Source organism: Urocampus carinirostris, chromosome 6 (assembly GCF_059441175.1).
Source record: "Urocampus carinirostris isolate Australia breed hairy pipefish chromosome 6, RoL_Ucar_1.0, whole genome shotgun sequence".
Lineage (NCBI taxonomy): Eukaryota > Metazoa > Chordata > Actinopteri > Syngnathiformes > Syngnathidae > Urocampus > Urocampus carinirostris.
Window position 1 is genome coordinate 16096843 of NC_142354.1, and position 17408 is coordinate 16114250.

The 17408-nt window shown below is 39.7% G+C and overlaps 1 protein-coding gene across 1 annotated transcript; it reads right to left on the minus strand.

Annotated features, from left to right (window-relative positions):
- Positions 1–563: 563 nt before the first annotated feature.
- emp3a (epithelial membrane protein 3a (MAM blood group)) lies at positions 564–13428 on the minus strand. The gene is made up of 5 exons (XM_088337131.1): positions 13203–13428; positions 7954–8036; positions 3749–3851; positions 3521–3661; positions 564–1696 (listed from the first exon to the last, which is right to left on the minus strand). The coding sequence occupies exons 2-5, from the start codon at positions 8029–8031 to the stop codon at positions 1521–1523; spliced, it is 498 nt and encodes a 165-aa protein (XP_088193257.1). The 5' UTR covers positions 8032–8036; positions 13203–13428; the 3' UTR covers positions 564–1520.
- Between the last annotated feature and the right edge of the window lie 3980 nt (positions 13429–17408).

Sequence of the window (17408 nt, forward strand, 5' to 3'; positions counted from 1 at the left end):
GGACATTATGGAAAACTGAATTCGCCTTCCAGTTCTGTCCCACAAAAATCATATAATGTATCTTTTCATTCTCAAACCTTTTGAAAAAGTGCCAAGGAGCCACTAGGGAGCGGCAAAGATTCGCATGTGGTTCGTAAGCAGGTTTAGCGGGTGGAGAGGTCCAACTTTGTTGGCAACAGAAACATCTCCCTCAATTTAGCCAATCAGAATGCAAAACACGATGTAAAATCCGCAAAGCAGTGATCCAGTGATGACCGGAGCGTGAAGTAGCGGAGTGCCTTTGTATTACCAGCCCTGTATTTTTTGTGTTTCTGCTGTGTTTTTTTAGACAGAATGTTCTTTCCTTTAATAAATGTACTGAGTGCGGCATAATATCAGGTGCAGCTTGTAGTCTGAGAAATACGGTAATATTTAGTTTAATACGTTCTTGTTGCTCACACGTCAAAGGTGTTTTTTTTCGGAAACATAAGTGTGCTTATAATAAAAACAAACTGCCGATTGGCTGAAATTGATTCAGAAAAGTTACACAAAATAAAATAATTTGGAAGATCACCAGGCTGATGAACTATGAAATGTTTTTATTTTTGAAAAATAGCAATTTACAAAGATGAAGTTAGAAGAGAACTTTTTTCATCGTGTTTTATTTTCTTGTTTGTATTTATTCCGTTTTAACTCCAATTAACTATCTTTTTAGGTGGGGTAATATTTTCAGAGCCATAGATATCAAAACAATGAGTTAGAGTACTTCTGATGATTGTAGACGAGTACATTTAAATTGAAATCAAAATGAAAACTAAGTAGTGATAATATTAAGAATTTTGCATCTTTAAAGGGACAGTGAGTATATTTGACCACTAGACGTTGTGCTGAAAAATTTCTCGACCTATCACCATTTTTCTTTCAATGTCCCTTTAAGAAATAACAAACTTAGCTTTTTTTGAAGAAATACATACAGTATTTCCCTTCTCACAATTACAGTTTTATTACTTTCCAGTTCAATCCATAGAACTCCTTCGTATAGTTACCACAACATTTGAAATTTCTTGGTTTTTACTCTGCAGTAGGCTATTCACCTCAGTCAATGTACAACAGGGGTTTCCAACGTAGTGCCAGGTAAGAACACCTGAGGACACTGTGGACACTGTCCACTGGACAGGTTCTTAAACAAACTCACCAGTGATGGGTTATTGAAATGTTCTAGGTAATATGATTTTTAACTGGCAAGATGTTTAGTGGTTGACTGAGCCTGTTTTAACCTCTAATAACTGGTAATAACATAGTAATAAAATGTCATTTTAGATGTGCGTATCAAACTGGTAGCCCTTTGCGCTAATCGCTAACTGAAAAGTAGCTCCCAGCTTAAAAAAGGTTGGCGACCCCTGATGTAAAATTAAAGCAAATTCCTTCGTGTATGCATGCTTATACTTTTGTTGATATTTCTTCAGTCCGACATTTTAAAGAGTAAAAAAATAAGCCATTGGAGTCCTTTTCTTCCCCTCAAACGTGAAAGGAATGGGTAATCATTCCTTTTTCCGCAGGTGTCCATAAAGAATGCCACTTATCAGCAGAAGAGGGACGCACAACCATGCCAGGATGAAGCAATAACCAAAGTGACCTTTTTGGAAATCTCTGGAGTCATTGAGGATCTCTTTCCGGTGAAAGGTGAAGATGAGGCACGCTGCAAAGTCGGTGAAGCCTGTGAGATTTCAAGGAAAAATTGCAAAGTTCGTTGAGCTGACGTACAGAACAGACTACTTCCATTACATAGCAATGAAAATGAACAACAGAAATTGTTCAGAGAATACTGTGGGCAAGAAAAACATTCATTAGATCTTGAAAAAATGGTCAGCAATTATGATCAGTTCACCATTATGTCACGGTTGCCATGGCGCCCAACTGGCCCCGCCCGTGTGGCGCCAGCTGCAGCTTGTTGACGGATTGGCTCCCTGTCAGTATTTAAACCCGGTCCTGTCAGTCCCTTTTGGTCGGTCTGTCTGCGAATCTCTGTTTTTACACGGCAAGCCCTTTTTCGCCGTTTTTTTGCTCCTGTTTGTCTCCTGTTACGATCTGTTTTGATCCAGACCACGTCTGCTCTCCCGTCCCGACTTACGACCTGTTTTGATCTCGACCACGTCTGTTCTCCCGTCCCGAATAACAATTGGTTTTTGTTCTCGACCACGTCTACTCTCCTCTCCTGGCTTTGACTTGTTTCCGATCCCGATCACATTTTTGCTCTTCTATCCCGGCTACTGACCCGTTTTTTCTGTTCCCGACACCGCCATTGCTCGCCACGGAAGTCCCACTTTCGCATTTAGAGCGACCTGCTCCCCGCGACCAGCGATTACCGGCTCGTGTGTGCAATCTTTTTCCTTCTTCCCAATAAAACTGTGAGAAATGTTACGCAAGTGGGTCCTGTTTCCATTCTGGCATGACACATTATTGAAATTAGAATGAATACGATTTTAAATGATTTTTCTGGGTAGGTTATGTTTTTGACATGTTTTTTATTGATAATTTATTTCTGTCTTTTTCAAAATATTTTCCCTCTGTTTTTTGGAACACTATTTTGTTCATATTTTTCATTTTTTCCCAAAATGTTTTGGTCTTTTTCTAAATAAATGATTGCAGTGGGTATCCAGTGGATTCATTTAGAACTGCAGGTCGTTGTTTGACACTTATTTTTCTCTTGTGATTTGCTTAGCATTGTCTCAGAGACCTCATAAAATGGTGGGTCACATTTGGCCTGAAGGACATAAGTCAAGTCAAAGTCAGCTTTATTGTCACTTCTGCAGCAAAAACAGAGAATTGAAATTGCATTACTCTCAACCCTCAGTGTCAAGAAGATAGGACACACTACACCACTGGTTCCCAAACTTTTGCAGGCTGGCGCCCCCTTGGGTTCCAGTGAATTCCTAGAAAAAGTCGACACTTTATTTTGATTGGCATTGAACATAATTTCTATTGTTTTATTAATCTATCAACATGGTTGAAAACCAAAGAGGACTTGCTGTTCACTTTCTGTAATATTTTTTGGTAGTTTTACTTCAGTATTTTTTTAGTATTGTCATGGTCTTACTGTAGTATTTTTTTGTAGTTATACTGTAAAATATTTGTAGTATTACTCTAGTATTTGTGTTGTATTACTATAGTACTTTAAGGGCTATACAAATAAACACGACTCGACTTGACTACTCTTATACACTTGACTTCATTTCCATTACTTTGTGCAATGATTTTTCAGTTGTCACATTTACTGTTGGAGTTCTAAGTGCAATTTCCCAGTTGTGTATAGCTCTTTTTTCAACATAAATACTTCATATTAGAGGTGAAGTCTTTATATTGTATATAGTTTTTGCCAACTGGAGTGCAACCGTAATCTCGTTGGGGAAATACAATCATAATAAAGGTGATTCTGATCCTGGTGTGCCTTTAAAAATGTGTGATGTCCCCACCAATGGCAAGACCAAACAACCCTACGCCCTTGCATCCATCCATCCCTCCGTAGCTAAAATAAGCCTACCTGCAAAGGCCTGACAGAATCCCGTCAAGTAGAAAAGTCCACCTTTGGATAAAGTGAAGAGCTGAGCTGCAAACACTAGCAGGGAGATGGACGAGAAGACTACAGACAAGACCATTAGGGCCTGCACCGACTGCAGCCAGTCTGCAATGAATGAAAAATGGACAATTTTGAGACCCGAAGCCTCGAGGACTTAATAGGGTCATGCAGTGAGGCAAGCGATGATGTTACCGCTCTCGGTGGTTGCGGCGCACAGCCACGTGTCGGTGGAATTGTCATGGAAACAGTTGTACCACAGGTCACTGATTTCTGAATTGTCCCACACCCACCAGGACTGTACACACGAACACACACACTGTAAGTAAACTCTATTAATAGAGGACATTTAAAAACAGTTTACATTAACCAAAAGACAAGAACTTCAATCATCTTACCTTTAGTTTCGGGTCTAACGCGTTCCTGGACCGTGTAAGGGAAATTATGGTGTGCCTTTATACTATATTACAATACTTTTATACATTTATATTATTCGATAATCGTGCAGTTGTGTTTTTCAGTTGTTTTCTGGAGCAAGTGCCTCCAGGGTCGGGAGCATAGGTTTCCCAAGCCAAAGGAACTTTGCTTCTTCAGAGCTGGAAGCTCCCTATCTGTTTTCAAACAGGTGCACGGAACTCCTATCGGCAAAACCGTGTAACCCAAGAATGGAACATAACTTTCTCATAGCCAGTTGAACTCTGTCTCCACAACTTTGAGGTCACTGGTAATTTTCCCAAGACTCCTATCGATGTGCAAACAATAAACTGCTGTGATGTATCATTTATTATGCTCTCACGCCATCTAGCGGTCAACAATATACAGTACAGAAACAGTATAAAAAGGAAGTTTACGCTTCAGTCCGGGGATTATTTCATCGCAATCCAAAAACGCAATTTTGCCTTGTTTCAATGTGCTTGCTTTTCTCTAAAAAATGAGTTTGATCGTAACTCAAAAGTGTCTTATTTCATCTGGACATCGTTTTGAACCTAACAACTGCATTTACCATTCCTGATAACGAGTATTGTAACACGTTATCAATAACAGTTTGTAACTCAACTGCCGTTGCAACCTGGTGTATTACTCTACAATTTATTAAAAGCAGATTCATGAATTTAATAATCCACTTTGTGATCCTCCTTCGTTCAAGATGTAACATCAAATCTTTAGCCCAGTAGATCATCAAAATAGGGTGCGGCAGGCGTGTATGCACAAAGTAGGAGTATGCTGAATTTCTCCTTATTTATATTCTGATATTCTCCCTACCATTTACACTCGCATTTACAGCAAAATACTTAAATCAGGGAGTCAGTTTGTATATGTATATTTGGTTGTGTGTCTTTAGTAGCGAATGGTAGGCAGCACATGAGGAGGAGGTGTGTCTTATACAAGAATAACAAAATCAATGGGGCACTGAATCTACTGTGAAAGTGTAAGGAATATTGGTCCTAATATTTGTAAAATTCGTTTTGCAATACACCTAAGAGAGAAATGACAAAATGTCTTGGACAGTACCTCGAAATGGGGAAGGAGATCTGTGAGTGTTTGGGAGCCCAGAGAACAAATAGATATGGAGTGTCTCGGCTAAATGTTCGTTTGCCAGCTCTCAAGATTGCACAAGCCAAGAAACATGAAGGGTTCACTGCTTCCACAGCTTGGTGAACATGTTTTCCTCTGTTTCGTTTATTTTGTGACTATTTTATAGCAGTTTAAGGGGGTCAGAATCGATGTGAGTATACATTGTGATATGTAACTTCTTACTTTCAGGGTAACGTGGTACTTTTGGTGTCAGTAATCTGAGGGTAACTGAAATTACTTTTTAAATAAAGTAACTAGCAACTATTGATTTTTTTCAATAACGCACCCAACACTGCCTATACCTCAACAGGGTTTGCAATAACCTGGCAATAATAAAAAAAAAAATGTACGTGTTTCACATGTTAAAATAACAATGATAATATTTCATCATTCTATTTTATTCTAAACAACGTGAGTGACAAATGCATTGTCGTTGTAATATGGGAAATGCACAACGCTATTTACATTCTTCTCTGGTACTGTTACTAGTGTGATAATGAGATAAAACCCTGGACCTTTTCATATCTGTTTCCATCTATGTGACAGAGACCTAACAGGGTGGAACCTAACAGGGTGGATTTTGTTTTTGTTTTTTGGAATGCCTTTAATGTCATTATTGTCAGGACCAGAACAGAGACAGGACCCACTTGCGTACGTTTTTTTCAGTTTTATTGGGAAGAAGGGAAAGGCCTGCACACACGATCTGTTGATCGCTGGTCGCGGGGAGCAGGTCACTCTGAACGCGGAAGTGGCACTTCCGTGGCGAGCGATGGCGGTGTCGGGAGAGGAAAAAACAGGTCAGTAGCCGGGACAGTAGAGCAAAATACGTGGTCGAGATCAGCAACGAGTCGAAAGCCAGGAGAGGAGAGTAGACCTGGTCAAGATCAAAAAACGGGTCGAAACTGGGAAATAGACGGGAGCCAAAATAGGAGTGAGTCATGGTCGAAAAGCTTGCCTAAAGTAAACTGAGGTTCGCAGACGGACTGACAACAGGTGAAAGATACATGAGGGTTTAAATAGTAACAGGGAGCCAATCCAAAGCCGAGGCAATTGGCGCCAAAGGAGCGGGCTCAGGTGAAGCATAACGGTAATCATGACAATTTTACGAGTATTACCAAATTTGAGCCCCGCCACAAGTGCACGTATAAATAGTAATAAAAAAAATAAGTACAATAAAAAAATCCAAAAAAATTAGTTAAGAAAATGTGTGCAATAAAACCAGTATTAAGCTAATGTCGGCTATATATAAAGGTGCAAATATGCTGTCAAATGGCAGTGACAAAAGGATGATTGATTCCGGGTTCAGTTTTTTAGTGCAAACTGGAGTTGGGAATGGTCACAGCTCTTGGGAAGAATCGGTCTCTGAATCTATTTGTTTTTGGCTGTTATGGCCCTGTAGCGCCTACCAGAGGGCAGCAGGTTGAACAAATGGAAGCCAGGATGTGTGTAGTCTCTGGCTATGTTTTTGCCCTTCCCAGGCACCGAGAGTTATGGATGGTGGACCGGCGTGATAGGTGGCGGCTGATGACCCTCTGTGCTGTGTTGGTCACCCTCTGCAGTCTCTTCGTGTCCTCTTTTGTACAGCTTGAGTGCAGCAGGTTGATGTCGAGTTTCTCCTTCCTGAGCGCTCTCAGGAAGTGCAGCCTCTGCTGTGCCTCTTTTTTTTATCAGTGCTGAGGTGTTGGCTGTCCAGGAGAGGTCGGCAGAGATGTGGACCCTATGGAACTCGAAGGACTCCACTTGTTCTACACTTTCGCCGTTGATTTACAGGGGGGCAGGGACGGCCTAATTCCAACCAATGTCCAGGATGGGTTCCTTAATCTTGTCAATGTTCAGCGCCAGGTTTAGGTCGCACCACTCACTAAGTCTAAGGAGCTCATCTCTGTAGGCCGCCTCGTCTCCCTCTGTGATCTGCCCCACCATCTTTGTGTCTTCTGCAAACTTCACAATGATGTTCTCAGGGTGGGTGGGTCCGCAGTCGTAGGTGTGGTGGGAGTAGAGAAGAGGGCTCAGCACACAGCCTCGGGGCGAGTCAGTGTGGGGACAGATGATGATTACCCAGCTTTTTTAGCTAATCTAGCTGTAGCTCTTTAGTTGATCAACTTTTAGCTAAATTTCAACAGATTAACAAAACTTTAATAACTAAATCAAATATGTGTACTCAGTAAATATTTTCCATAATTTGCCATGACAGGGTAGAACTTTAAGAGTAACTCATACTTGAAGTATAACCCTTTTAAAGAAAAGGAGAGTAAAGGTTAAAGCTTACCTCTTGAACCAAGATCAAACATGTCACTGTAAATAGCTTTTATGGAATTGTAGTCCTTTGAGGGGGCAATTCAGCACATTCTAACAGGGTGGATACTAGTTTTGTCTAGTTTATAAAATTATTAAACACAAATATTTTATGATTTTAAGGCCTAGACCTCTAGAGGAAGTTAATTACATTGTAGTAGAGACACAATAAAATGAAGCATGTGTGTCACCAAAAATACAAAATACAAAATAATATTTAAAATGCATTTTATCAAGGCTTAAATTATTACAAAGTGAATAATTAAAGTATTTGTGATAAACATTTTCCAGATTTTAGAGAAAATCAAGGTAAGAGAAAGATACACACATGAATTGTTGCTCCAAACATAATCATTCATATCAAACTGGTAGCCCTTTGCCCTAATAAGTAACAATAAATATCTTTCAACTTCAAAAAGGTTGGAGAACCCTGGGGATTACTGTAGATAAAACAGCAACGGAGTTACAACATTTTCCATGTATTGTTGGTATTAGAGCGCCGTCTTCTGGATAAATAGGGTGCAACTCACCTTCTCCAGGGTAGCTACGAGGAGCATGGACAGAGTGACGAGATGCAGCACAGTCAAGGATATGAGCAGCAGGACCATGATTGCTGTAAAATAATGATAATAATAATAATAATAATAATAATAATAATAATAATAATAATAACGATAAAAGTAATAATAAGAATGTAGGCGCAGAACGTGAGGTGCGTCTGAATGACGTAAGCATATGCTTCTTCCTATTCTTCTTGGACATGTTAACGTTGTTTTTGGTTTTATAATTTTTTTTGACTTGTTGTTCTCTTTAGTTTTTAACATGTTAGAAATAAAGTTTTATTACTTCATTCATTCGTTAATTTTCCACAATTAATAAACATTTTTATAAAAAAAAAGCGGGGCGCTTAGTGTCGCGATACTGCGCGAGAATTGAGAGACAGGAAGTGTGATTAGAAGTTCTGTCAAGTCGTGTTCTTCTGCACAGTATAGCCCTTAATCACAAATCTCCAATGGCTGCACAGACAACAGACTATTACCGACTACAGACTATTACTACACCATCCCCTGATCTAAAACCTACATGAGGGCAAGGAAAAACTCAAAACCTCAGCATGAGGAAAATAAAAAATCCTTGAGAATGGACCACATCCCCCATCCAGGCCAACATGAAACATTGGTCATTCATAAGCCATAGAAGTGTGTTTTAAGCCTAGATTCAAACAGTTCCACTGAGGTTGCAGAGCAAATCTCAGAGGACAGAGCATTCAACACCATCGAAGCCCGAATGGGGAACGCTCTTGAACCTGCGTATTTCTTCTTGGCTCTTGGTATCACTAGTAGACTAGCATTTTTGCTGTGTTTAATAAACCTTGTCATTCTCTAACGAAGCCGGACGTGTTCTATGTCTAAGAATAATAATGGTGGTAATAATAATAATGATAATATGAAAAATGTGATTATTAGGCGGTGCCTTGAGGAAGTGTTGCAAGAGGGACCGGTTATGAATCAGAGCTCAACTTCCCCATGAAATATCTCTAAAATGAGCGTGGATCTTGTGACTGCCTCCCCGAACATCTTTTATCTGTTAGTGGGACCACGTATTCGGGTTTCTCCCACTTCTCATCTTGCAATTTTGTCTGCATGACATCAAAAACCACATCGTTTGAAATTGGGTTGCAAGCGTGCCAGAAGACGCTCTAACATGGAAATACAAACATGCACGCACGCAAAACGCAGAGAAAAACGTCTTATTGCAAACAGAAACTGTGACGGATGAAAGATAACCAAAGTCTATAAATTGGGATTTAAGAAAAAAAACTTTTATATCACATTCAATGATTGGATGAAGTACCGTGCACTATAAGGCGCACCACACTATAAGGTGCACTTTCACAGTCCTGGCAATTTTAGGGGTTTTAGCTGTGAGAAAAATAGACTTTGATCATAGTTTGAATGTGCATTTGTATGATTTCATCCTAAAAACTACATTAACAAAGCCAAAGTTTATATCCAGGTGTCTTTTGTTACAATTGTATCAGCTTAGGTAGTTAATTTTCCCCTTTGGACATGGAGACGGCGCCTAATGGTTTTTAATCAAAAGAAGTACTTCAGAGATGGCGCCTGGCTGTCTCACCGACCTAAATTGTGCCTCTCCTCTCTATCCATGCTTCCTCAGAAATACAATGCATCATTGTTTAAGCTTACCATAATAAATTAGCTCATCTCTCAACAGGACGGCTAATATTTATCTTTCGAGGTCAGTTGGGCAGCTGGCCGGATAATTTCACTTTCCTTTCTCATTTATTATGATTTTGCGACACCTAACGATCAGCATTATATCGATTCATGTAATCATGTGATCTTGTTTAAGCCAATCAGATGTGCTGTTGCACGCATGTGTTTTGAATAAATGGGAAAGTAGTTTTCGGATGTGTGTGATTCCTCTCTGAGTCTATCTTGGAAGCAGATCTAAGGGACGGCTCAGGTGGGACGCGCCTCTGATGAAAGGGCTACCCAACTCAATCTCCGACTCAGGGTGTGTTTCTTAATTTTTAATACAATCTCAAGTTTTACCCTTGACATTAGCTAAGCCTTATAGTCCAGAAGATACGGTAGATTTTGTGATTTCTGCATATTAGTACAAAAAAGGTGCAAAGTTTATTTAGATTAAAATTTCTATTTAAAATAAAACAGCAAACCGATGCAAATGAGTTTGTTGAGAGGACGGAATTCAAGGGAAAATTGTAGTATGCAACATGCACTTTTTCATGATAACAGATTGCAAAGATAACTAACAACTCCAACATTATTATTTTTTATTAACTTTATTGTTTATATAACAGTACTATGAAGAACCATTTTGACCTTTTGGAGTTTGGTACATTTCTGTATAAAATCGCCATCGGATGTTAAAGTCACACATATTAAAAAAAAGAGTCTGCTTTAACTAAAAACACGCTAATATCTATAGGCTTTCATATTTTAATGACAAAAGCATGCAAACAATGACATACACAAAAAGGTGAGGAATAAGTAACTGAACCATCATATTCAATAATATACTTTATCATTCAGCCTTTACTTACATTGGTAACCTACTCTATATGTTATATTGTCAGGAACTAGAACCGGACAAGCCTTTTATTTTACGGAAAAATGGGGAGTCATGCACGTTAGGCAGCGGTCTGGCGTGGACAGACAGGAAGCCAGAGACCAACGAGTTCGATTCCAACTGCCCGAGATGAAAGCAGATCGGGCCTAAATGCGCGGGTCAAACGCTCCAATGATCGCGTTGGATTTCCGTTTCGGTGAAGTTTCCCTCTTCCGGTTTTAAACAATTTTTTTTCAATATACTGAAGCCTGATTGTTTTTCACTCATAAAAATAGAGTGTGTGATAAATTCTACCACTATTTAATGTCTAACGATTGGCACATTATCATTAATTCACAAACAATGGGGTAAAAGATGATCATGTTTGGCATTACAAGTGTAAACTGGTTTATTTCAACAGTTGAGTGAATGCAGTTTTACACCTAAACCAACTCACCATCCAATACAAATTCAGCACTGCCCTTTAGCAGCTGGAGAGAGCATTTGGTTTGCACTATTTTTAAAAAAAAAACGTGTTTTTGATAGAAAAGACCTGGACACTCAGTTATTTTTTTGACATACAGACGCTGCCCTACTTACGAACGAGTTCCGGACGATTGTTCGTAATTTAAATTTGTAAGTGCTGGATTTGGTATCTTTAAGGTTTATATAAGTATGTTTAAGGCTTGTATGATAAACCTGTATTGCTTTGTACTAAATAAATAGATACATTAAATTAATACGCTCTATAAAGATAAATCAAGTTAAGTTTAACTTACTTTTGGAAGATGAGCTTCAAGAGTTAGGCAACTTCCTCCTCTGTGGTAGAAAGTGGGCGATGAAAAGCGATCCAACTATTTTCTCAACCGCATCAATCTTTCATATTCCACTTTCATTTCAAAAGAAACGGCTCGCCTCTTCCTTTCACTTTGATGCCTAGCGCTGCTCTCGCCCCCTCCACTTTGGCTCAGCTAGTGTCACTTGCTGCATAGCGGCAGTCTGTGGGGGTCTGTGTATTATGGTGTGTTTATGTTATTCAGGTGGTGTTAGGCTGGGCTCAGTACTTGTTCCCTTTCTTTTCAGAATTTATGTTTCAGTTAGGTGATATCATTTGCAAGTATAAAATTAGTTTCCATTGCTATTCAGATGACACTCAACTGTATCTTCCAATGGGGAAATCTGCACCACTAAATTGTGGAAATCTGGAGGCCTGTCTTAGTGAGATAAAAAGATGGATTTCACTTAACATCTTTCACCTCAACCCTAAAAGCCGAAAATGTTAAATGTTGGGGTTTATCTAAATTCTGTGTCTTATTCTCAAAAACTGCTCTGAACATTGACAAATGTAACATCACCCAGAGTGACTCAGTCAAAAATTTAGGTGTCATATTTGACCCCGATCTGTCCTTTCAAACACACGTTAAGAATATTACTCGAACAGCTTTCTTCCATCTTCGCAATATTGCTAAAATTCGCCCTATGCCGTCTCAGTCTGATGCGTGGATTATAATTCATGCGTTTGTTACCTCCCGTCTCGATTACTGTAATGCACTACTCTCCGGTCTCCCGAAGTCCAAAATCAAGAGACTTCAGCTGGTACAAAATGCTGCAGTGAGGCTTTTAACTAAGACAAGAAAGTTTGATCACATCACCCCGATTTTAGCTAACCTGCATTGGCTCCCTGTTAGCTTAAGATGTGATTTTAAGGTTCTGTTGGTAGTATACAAAAATCATGCATGGACTCATATCTTTCAGATTTAATTTCCCCCTATATTCCGGTCCGGAGCCTTTGCTCTGAAAATGCTGGTCAACTATTGATCCCAAGAGCCAAGAAGAGATCCGCAGGTTCGAGAGCGTTCTACATTCGGGCCCCGGTGCTGTGGAATGCTCTTCCCCCTGAGATTCGATCTGCACCCTCAGTGGAAATGTTTAAATCTAGGCTTGAAACACACTTATATTCTATAGCTTATGAAGGAACTATATTTTACGTTGACAATATCTGTGAATGATTTGTTATTGCAACATCCGTTGCAGCCTGGTTATCCTGGAAAGGGGATTACCTCCTGTCTGGCCCCTTCAAGGTTTCTAAATTCCCTCCTGTTGAGGTTTTTGAGTTTTACCTTGCCCACGTGGAGGTTTCAGATCAAGGGATGGTGTCATCGTAGTCTGGAGTCTGTAATAGTCTGTGCAGCCCTTTGAGACTCCTTGTGATTAAGGGCTTCACAAATAAACATGACTTGACTACACTGGTTACGTTGAACCCTAATTTTAATTGTTTGCAAGAAATTGCTTTCAGAAGTCTCCTTAGTGCAGAGGGTTGTTACTTATTCTGTCATTGTTTGCACGCTATCATTAAACTATAAAACCTCCAAATGTTTGGGTGGCGTTCGTTAGAGCAGACACTGTTTTTCTTATCTGAATGATTTTGACAAGGATCAGATGACATTTAATGGTGGTTTTATGCAAAATTTCCAAAAGGTTTCGATACTTTATCATCCCACTGTAGAATGAATGGTCAGTCTAACCAGAGTTTTCCTCAGTAACTTTGTAAATTTTTGACTCCATTACCATAGAAAGATTTGCTTACAGTGCATCGAGTTCATACGGGAGTTTCCAGTCGTGCGAGAACATCGTGGGACCGAGCAGTTTCCAAGGTGAGTAGAAAAGGAGAGTTTGGAATTCTTACCAGATGGTTTGGAGTTTTGGTCGTTTTGTCTCGGGAGGTGATGTCGTCCTCGTTTTGTCCTCTCTACAAGAAAGGTCGGAATGTGTAGTGGTGAAGGAGGACTACCCTACACCCATTTCCTTCATAGACACCCACCCACCAACTCTCTTCTCCTCCTCTCCGGGGCCCTCCCCCTCATAACTGTGGTCTGGAAACAAAAATTCTCCTGGATCGGCGCTATTAGAGACCCCTCCCTCAGTTTGTACTGATTAGAAAAGTACGTTTTCCTGGACAGGGTTGTCTTGATCTCGCAGGGAGGTGGACCAAGGCAGGAAGTTCAAAGCGCGGGAAGGCTGCAGCCCACTTGGGACGGGCATCGTGCAGGAAGTGTCAGCCCACCCAAGACACAACACTCGCGCACACTTGCACAGTGAGGGATAGATGACATCATGGCGCACAAATGTTGTAATTGAGTTGTAAGTACAATAAAGGGAACCCCCTTGTTGACACTCTTAGAAGAACAAAGAACTTATTATACAGATTTGAATCGTTTTGGCGTTAAAATATTGACTAAAGAGGTTCCAAAGTAGAGGTAAGATCTTAAGCCTGAAAACCGGGGCCTAAAACGTCAATCATTACGCTCGGGTTCGGGCAGGGATTCTCTCTTGCTGATTTAAATAAAAAAAGATCTACCAGTCATTTGTTCTATGTTTATTTTTCTTTGTGGAAAATCTGCGCAGCGCAACATGCATGCTCGTCTGTGACACTGTCGGACACAGAAAAGCCAGAGTTGGCCAATATAACCCTTGAAAATTAAATATGAAAATTTAGGCTTGCTCCGGGCTCGGCCCTTCAAATCAAGTTAGGACTGACTCCGAGCCCAGCCCAAATGCCAGGTTAGGGTGGGCCTAAAATGTCAATCATTACGTTCAGGTTGGGCTTCTTTCTCGCTGAGTTTAAAAAAAAATTACTAATTAAATTAAATGTACTAATTACTTTTACTAAGGTTAAATTACTAATTTACTCGTCATATATTCTATGTGGACCACCTAGAACAGAGGTGTCAAACTCATTTTAATTTGGGGGCCACACGATAGAACAAACATTTTCTTGGGGGCCGGACTAGTAGATTAGAGCAAAAGAGAGGGAAAGAAACACTAGAAAGAGAGGGAGGGAAAAAGGGAGCGGGTGGGACAAAAAGAGAGAAGGGGAGAAAGAGGGAGAGAGCGAGAATGTGAGAAACAAGAGATAAAAAGAGAAACATTGAGAGAGGAGAGAAAAGAGAAGAGAAAGAGAGAACCGGAGAAAGAGAGAAGAGAAAAGCGAGAGAATAAGAGAAAAGGAAAAAAGGAAGAGAGCGGGTGGGACAAAAAGAGACAAAGGGAGAAAGAGAGACAAGTTGAGAAAGAAAAGAGATAAAAAGAGAAACAGTGAGAGAGGGGGAAAGAAAGAAAGTAAGACAAAGAAAGAAATCCAAAGAAAAAAGAGAAAGAAAAGAGAAAAAGTAGATAAAAGAGGAGAGAGAAAGAATGGGAGAAAAAGAAAAGAGAAAGGAAGAGAGAGCGAAAGAAGGTAAAAAGACACAGAGAAACAAAGAGTTAAAGAGAGAGATAGAGTGAGTGAAAAAGGGAAGGAGAGTGAAAGAGAGAGATATTGAGGGAAAAATGGAGGAAGAGAGAGAGAGAGAAAGAAATACAAGTACAGCGTTTCTGAGAGGCCCCTAACTTTGGCAACATCAAGTGGACATATTTCATCCTGCAGCTCATTTTTCTCTTGTGCTTCTCTCAGCATTGTCTCGAGGGCTTGATTCAATCCCTTAGCGGGCCTTATCCGGGCCACGGGCTGCCAGTTTGACACCCCTGACAAAGGATGAAGTGCCGGTCCACATTTAGCCTGCGGGCTGTGACTTTCATACATACAGTACACACAAATTTGTACAGGTTTCTCTTTTTTGTCGTTTAGATTAACGAAAACTAAACACACTTCAAATTTGCCAGGGTTGGGTAAAAAATACTCATGTTACAAAAGGCACGATGCAGTTTGTCCTCAACGATTAAGGCTGGGACGAAAGTTTGATACAAGGCACATGGTAAACTCGGTTTCTGTAAAAACCCGAAGTGCTAAAACTGGAATTTGAAAACACATTTCAATTGCACTCAATGTGTATGCATATCGAAAATATTCAAGTATTAAATATATACTTGAGAAAATGCACAAATATGAACTGAGAACATTGCACATCACTGATATGCATACAAATATAAACCGTATCAGTGACATGCTGTGATGTTCGTGCAGCCGGATTTATAAATAAATGAACATAAAGCGTATGTCATCATTTAATCGGTAAAACAAGAAAGCAAAAAGAGAAAACAGGAGATAAAAGAGAACAAGAGAAATAGAGATTGGCAGATAGAGAGAAAAGCGAGAGAGAACGAGAAAAAAAAAAAGGAAGAGAGAGCAAAAGAAGGTAAAAAGACACAGAGAAAGAAACAAAGAGGAACAAAGAAAGATAAAGAGAGAGTTAAAGAGAGATAGAGAGTGAGAGAAAAAGGGAAGGAGAGCGAGAGTGAATGAGATATATTGAGGGAAAAGTGGAGGAAGAGAGAGAGAGAGAAATACAAGTACAGCGTGTGAAAAACAAAAGAGATAAAGAGAAACATGCATGAAAAAAAAGGGTTTTATTGGCTTACCTTAACTTGAAAGTGAAGTCTCTGTCCTACTCAATTGGTATTAAGGTATAAAGATAGGTAATACTTCATTATGAAAGAAGTCCATGCAACTAGAATCAGGGTTGAAGAACCTATGGCTCGCGACCATATACAGGTCTTTTCATGAGTATAGATGGTCCCCTACTTATGGCCATTCAACTTAAGTCAAACGGTAGATACGAACATTTTTTTTCAGGATGTCGAAAAATATACGGACATTGTAAGATAGATTTTGTATTGTGTGCACCTTTTCTGAGTACTGTTGTGCCTCTTTCCGGCGCTACCGGCTTGTGGCGTTGTGAGAGGTCACCCACTATCCACCTCGAAGAAGAAATCCGGCTTCTACTTCCGAGTTCGAGTGCAAACATTCTACACTGTATCTCCAACGCGCTAAGAACTTTGATATTTTTATCGTTTAATATCTTGTGCATCCGCTTAATAAGGGTGGTGTAAAGTGTAAAGAAGAGGCGAGCCGTTTCTTTTGAAATGAAAGTGGAATAAGGAAGCTTGATGCGGTTGAGAAAATGGTTGGATCGCTCTTGAAGCTCATCTTCCAAAAGTAAGTCAAATTTAACTTTATTCATCTTTATTTTAAATAACTCACTTTGGAATGAATGGAACAACGGTGTCCCCTTTTGGATAGTTCCCAGACATACCAATTCACCATGTAGCAAAATGAAATCTAAAACATGAAGTTTTGAATGTAATTAAAACATCCATGGCAATGCATTGATAAAATAATGTTCTCACCGTACGTAATTATGTCGACTAGAGGGACTTTCTCAAGTACAGATCATTGCGCAAATTTCTAACTTCTTTGGCTTTCTAACAAGATTGGGAACTTCAAACACCGTCATCCGATCCTGGTGGAATCATACATCTGAGACCAAGCCCAAAAAAAGCATGATCTGGTCGAGCGTCTTTAGTCCAGATAAAAAGAGTAGCTGTCGATAGCTCGTCCTCTTTTTCTCCTACCTGGCTGACTCGTTGCGTGTCGGCCGTATCAAGCACGTGGGCCATACGTTGCGACCATTCGGAGCACAAAACCAAATCTCTCCACAAGTAAGGTGACGGCTATATATTTTAACTCCATATTTGCTGGTTTTTGGGAATAAGCGTTTTTTTTCTGTACACGGGAATCTCCCCAAATCGACTAGCAATATAGCGGAAACTTTCTTTTTGTGCTAGTAACTTTTCAGCGGTCGTAAACTCCCATAATCTCTGGCGCTTCCCCTTCCCTTTTCTGTCCCATCATTAATTCTATGCGTTAATAAATTGTGTGTTCCATTTCAATCAGCCTGGTTCTTTGAATCCATTTTCTTGGGATTAGCAATTCATATCAGAACCCTAAGTAATAACATATTAGGCAAATGTATTTACGGATTGCAGTAAAGAATAATTTGTCTCAATCCTAACGATTTTCAAGCTAGAAAATACACACAATATCGATATATAAATAAAAATCTTGCTCACCCTGATAGCAAAAAAAAAAAGGAGAAAAAATGATGACTCCAAG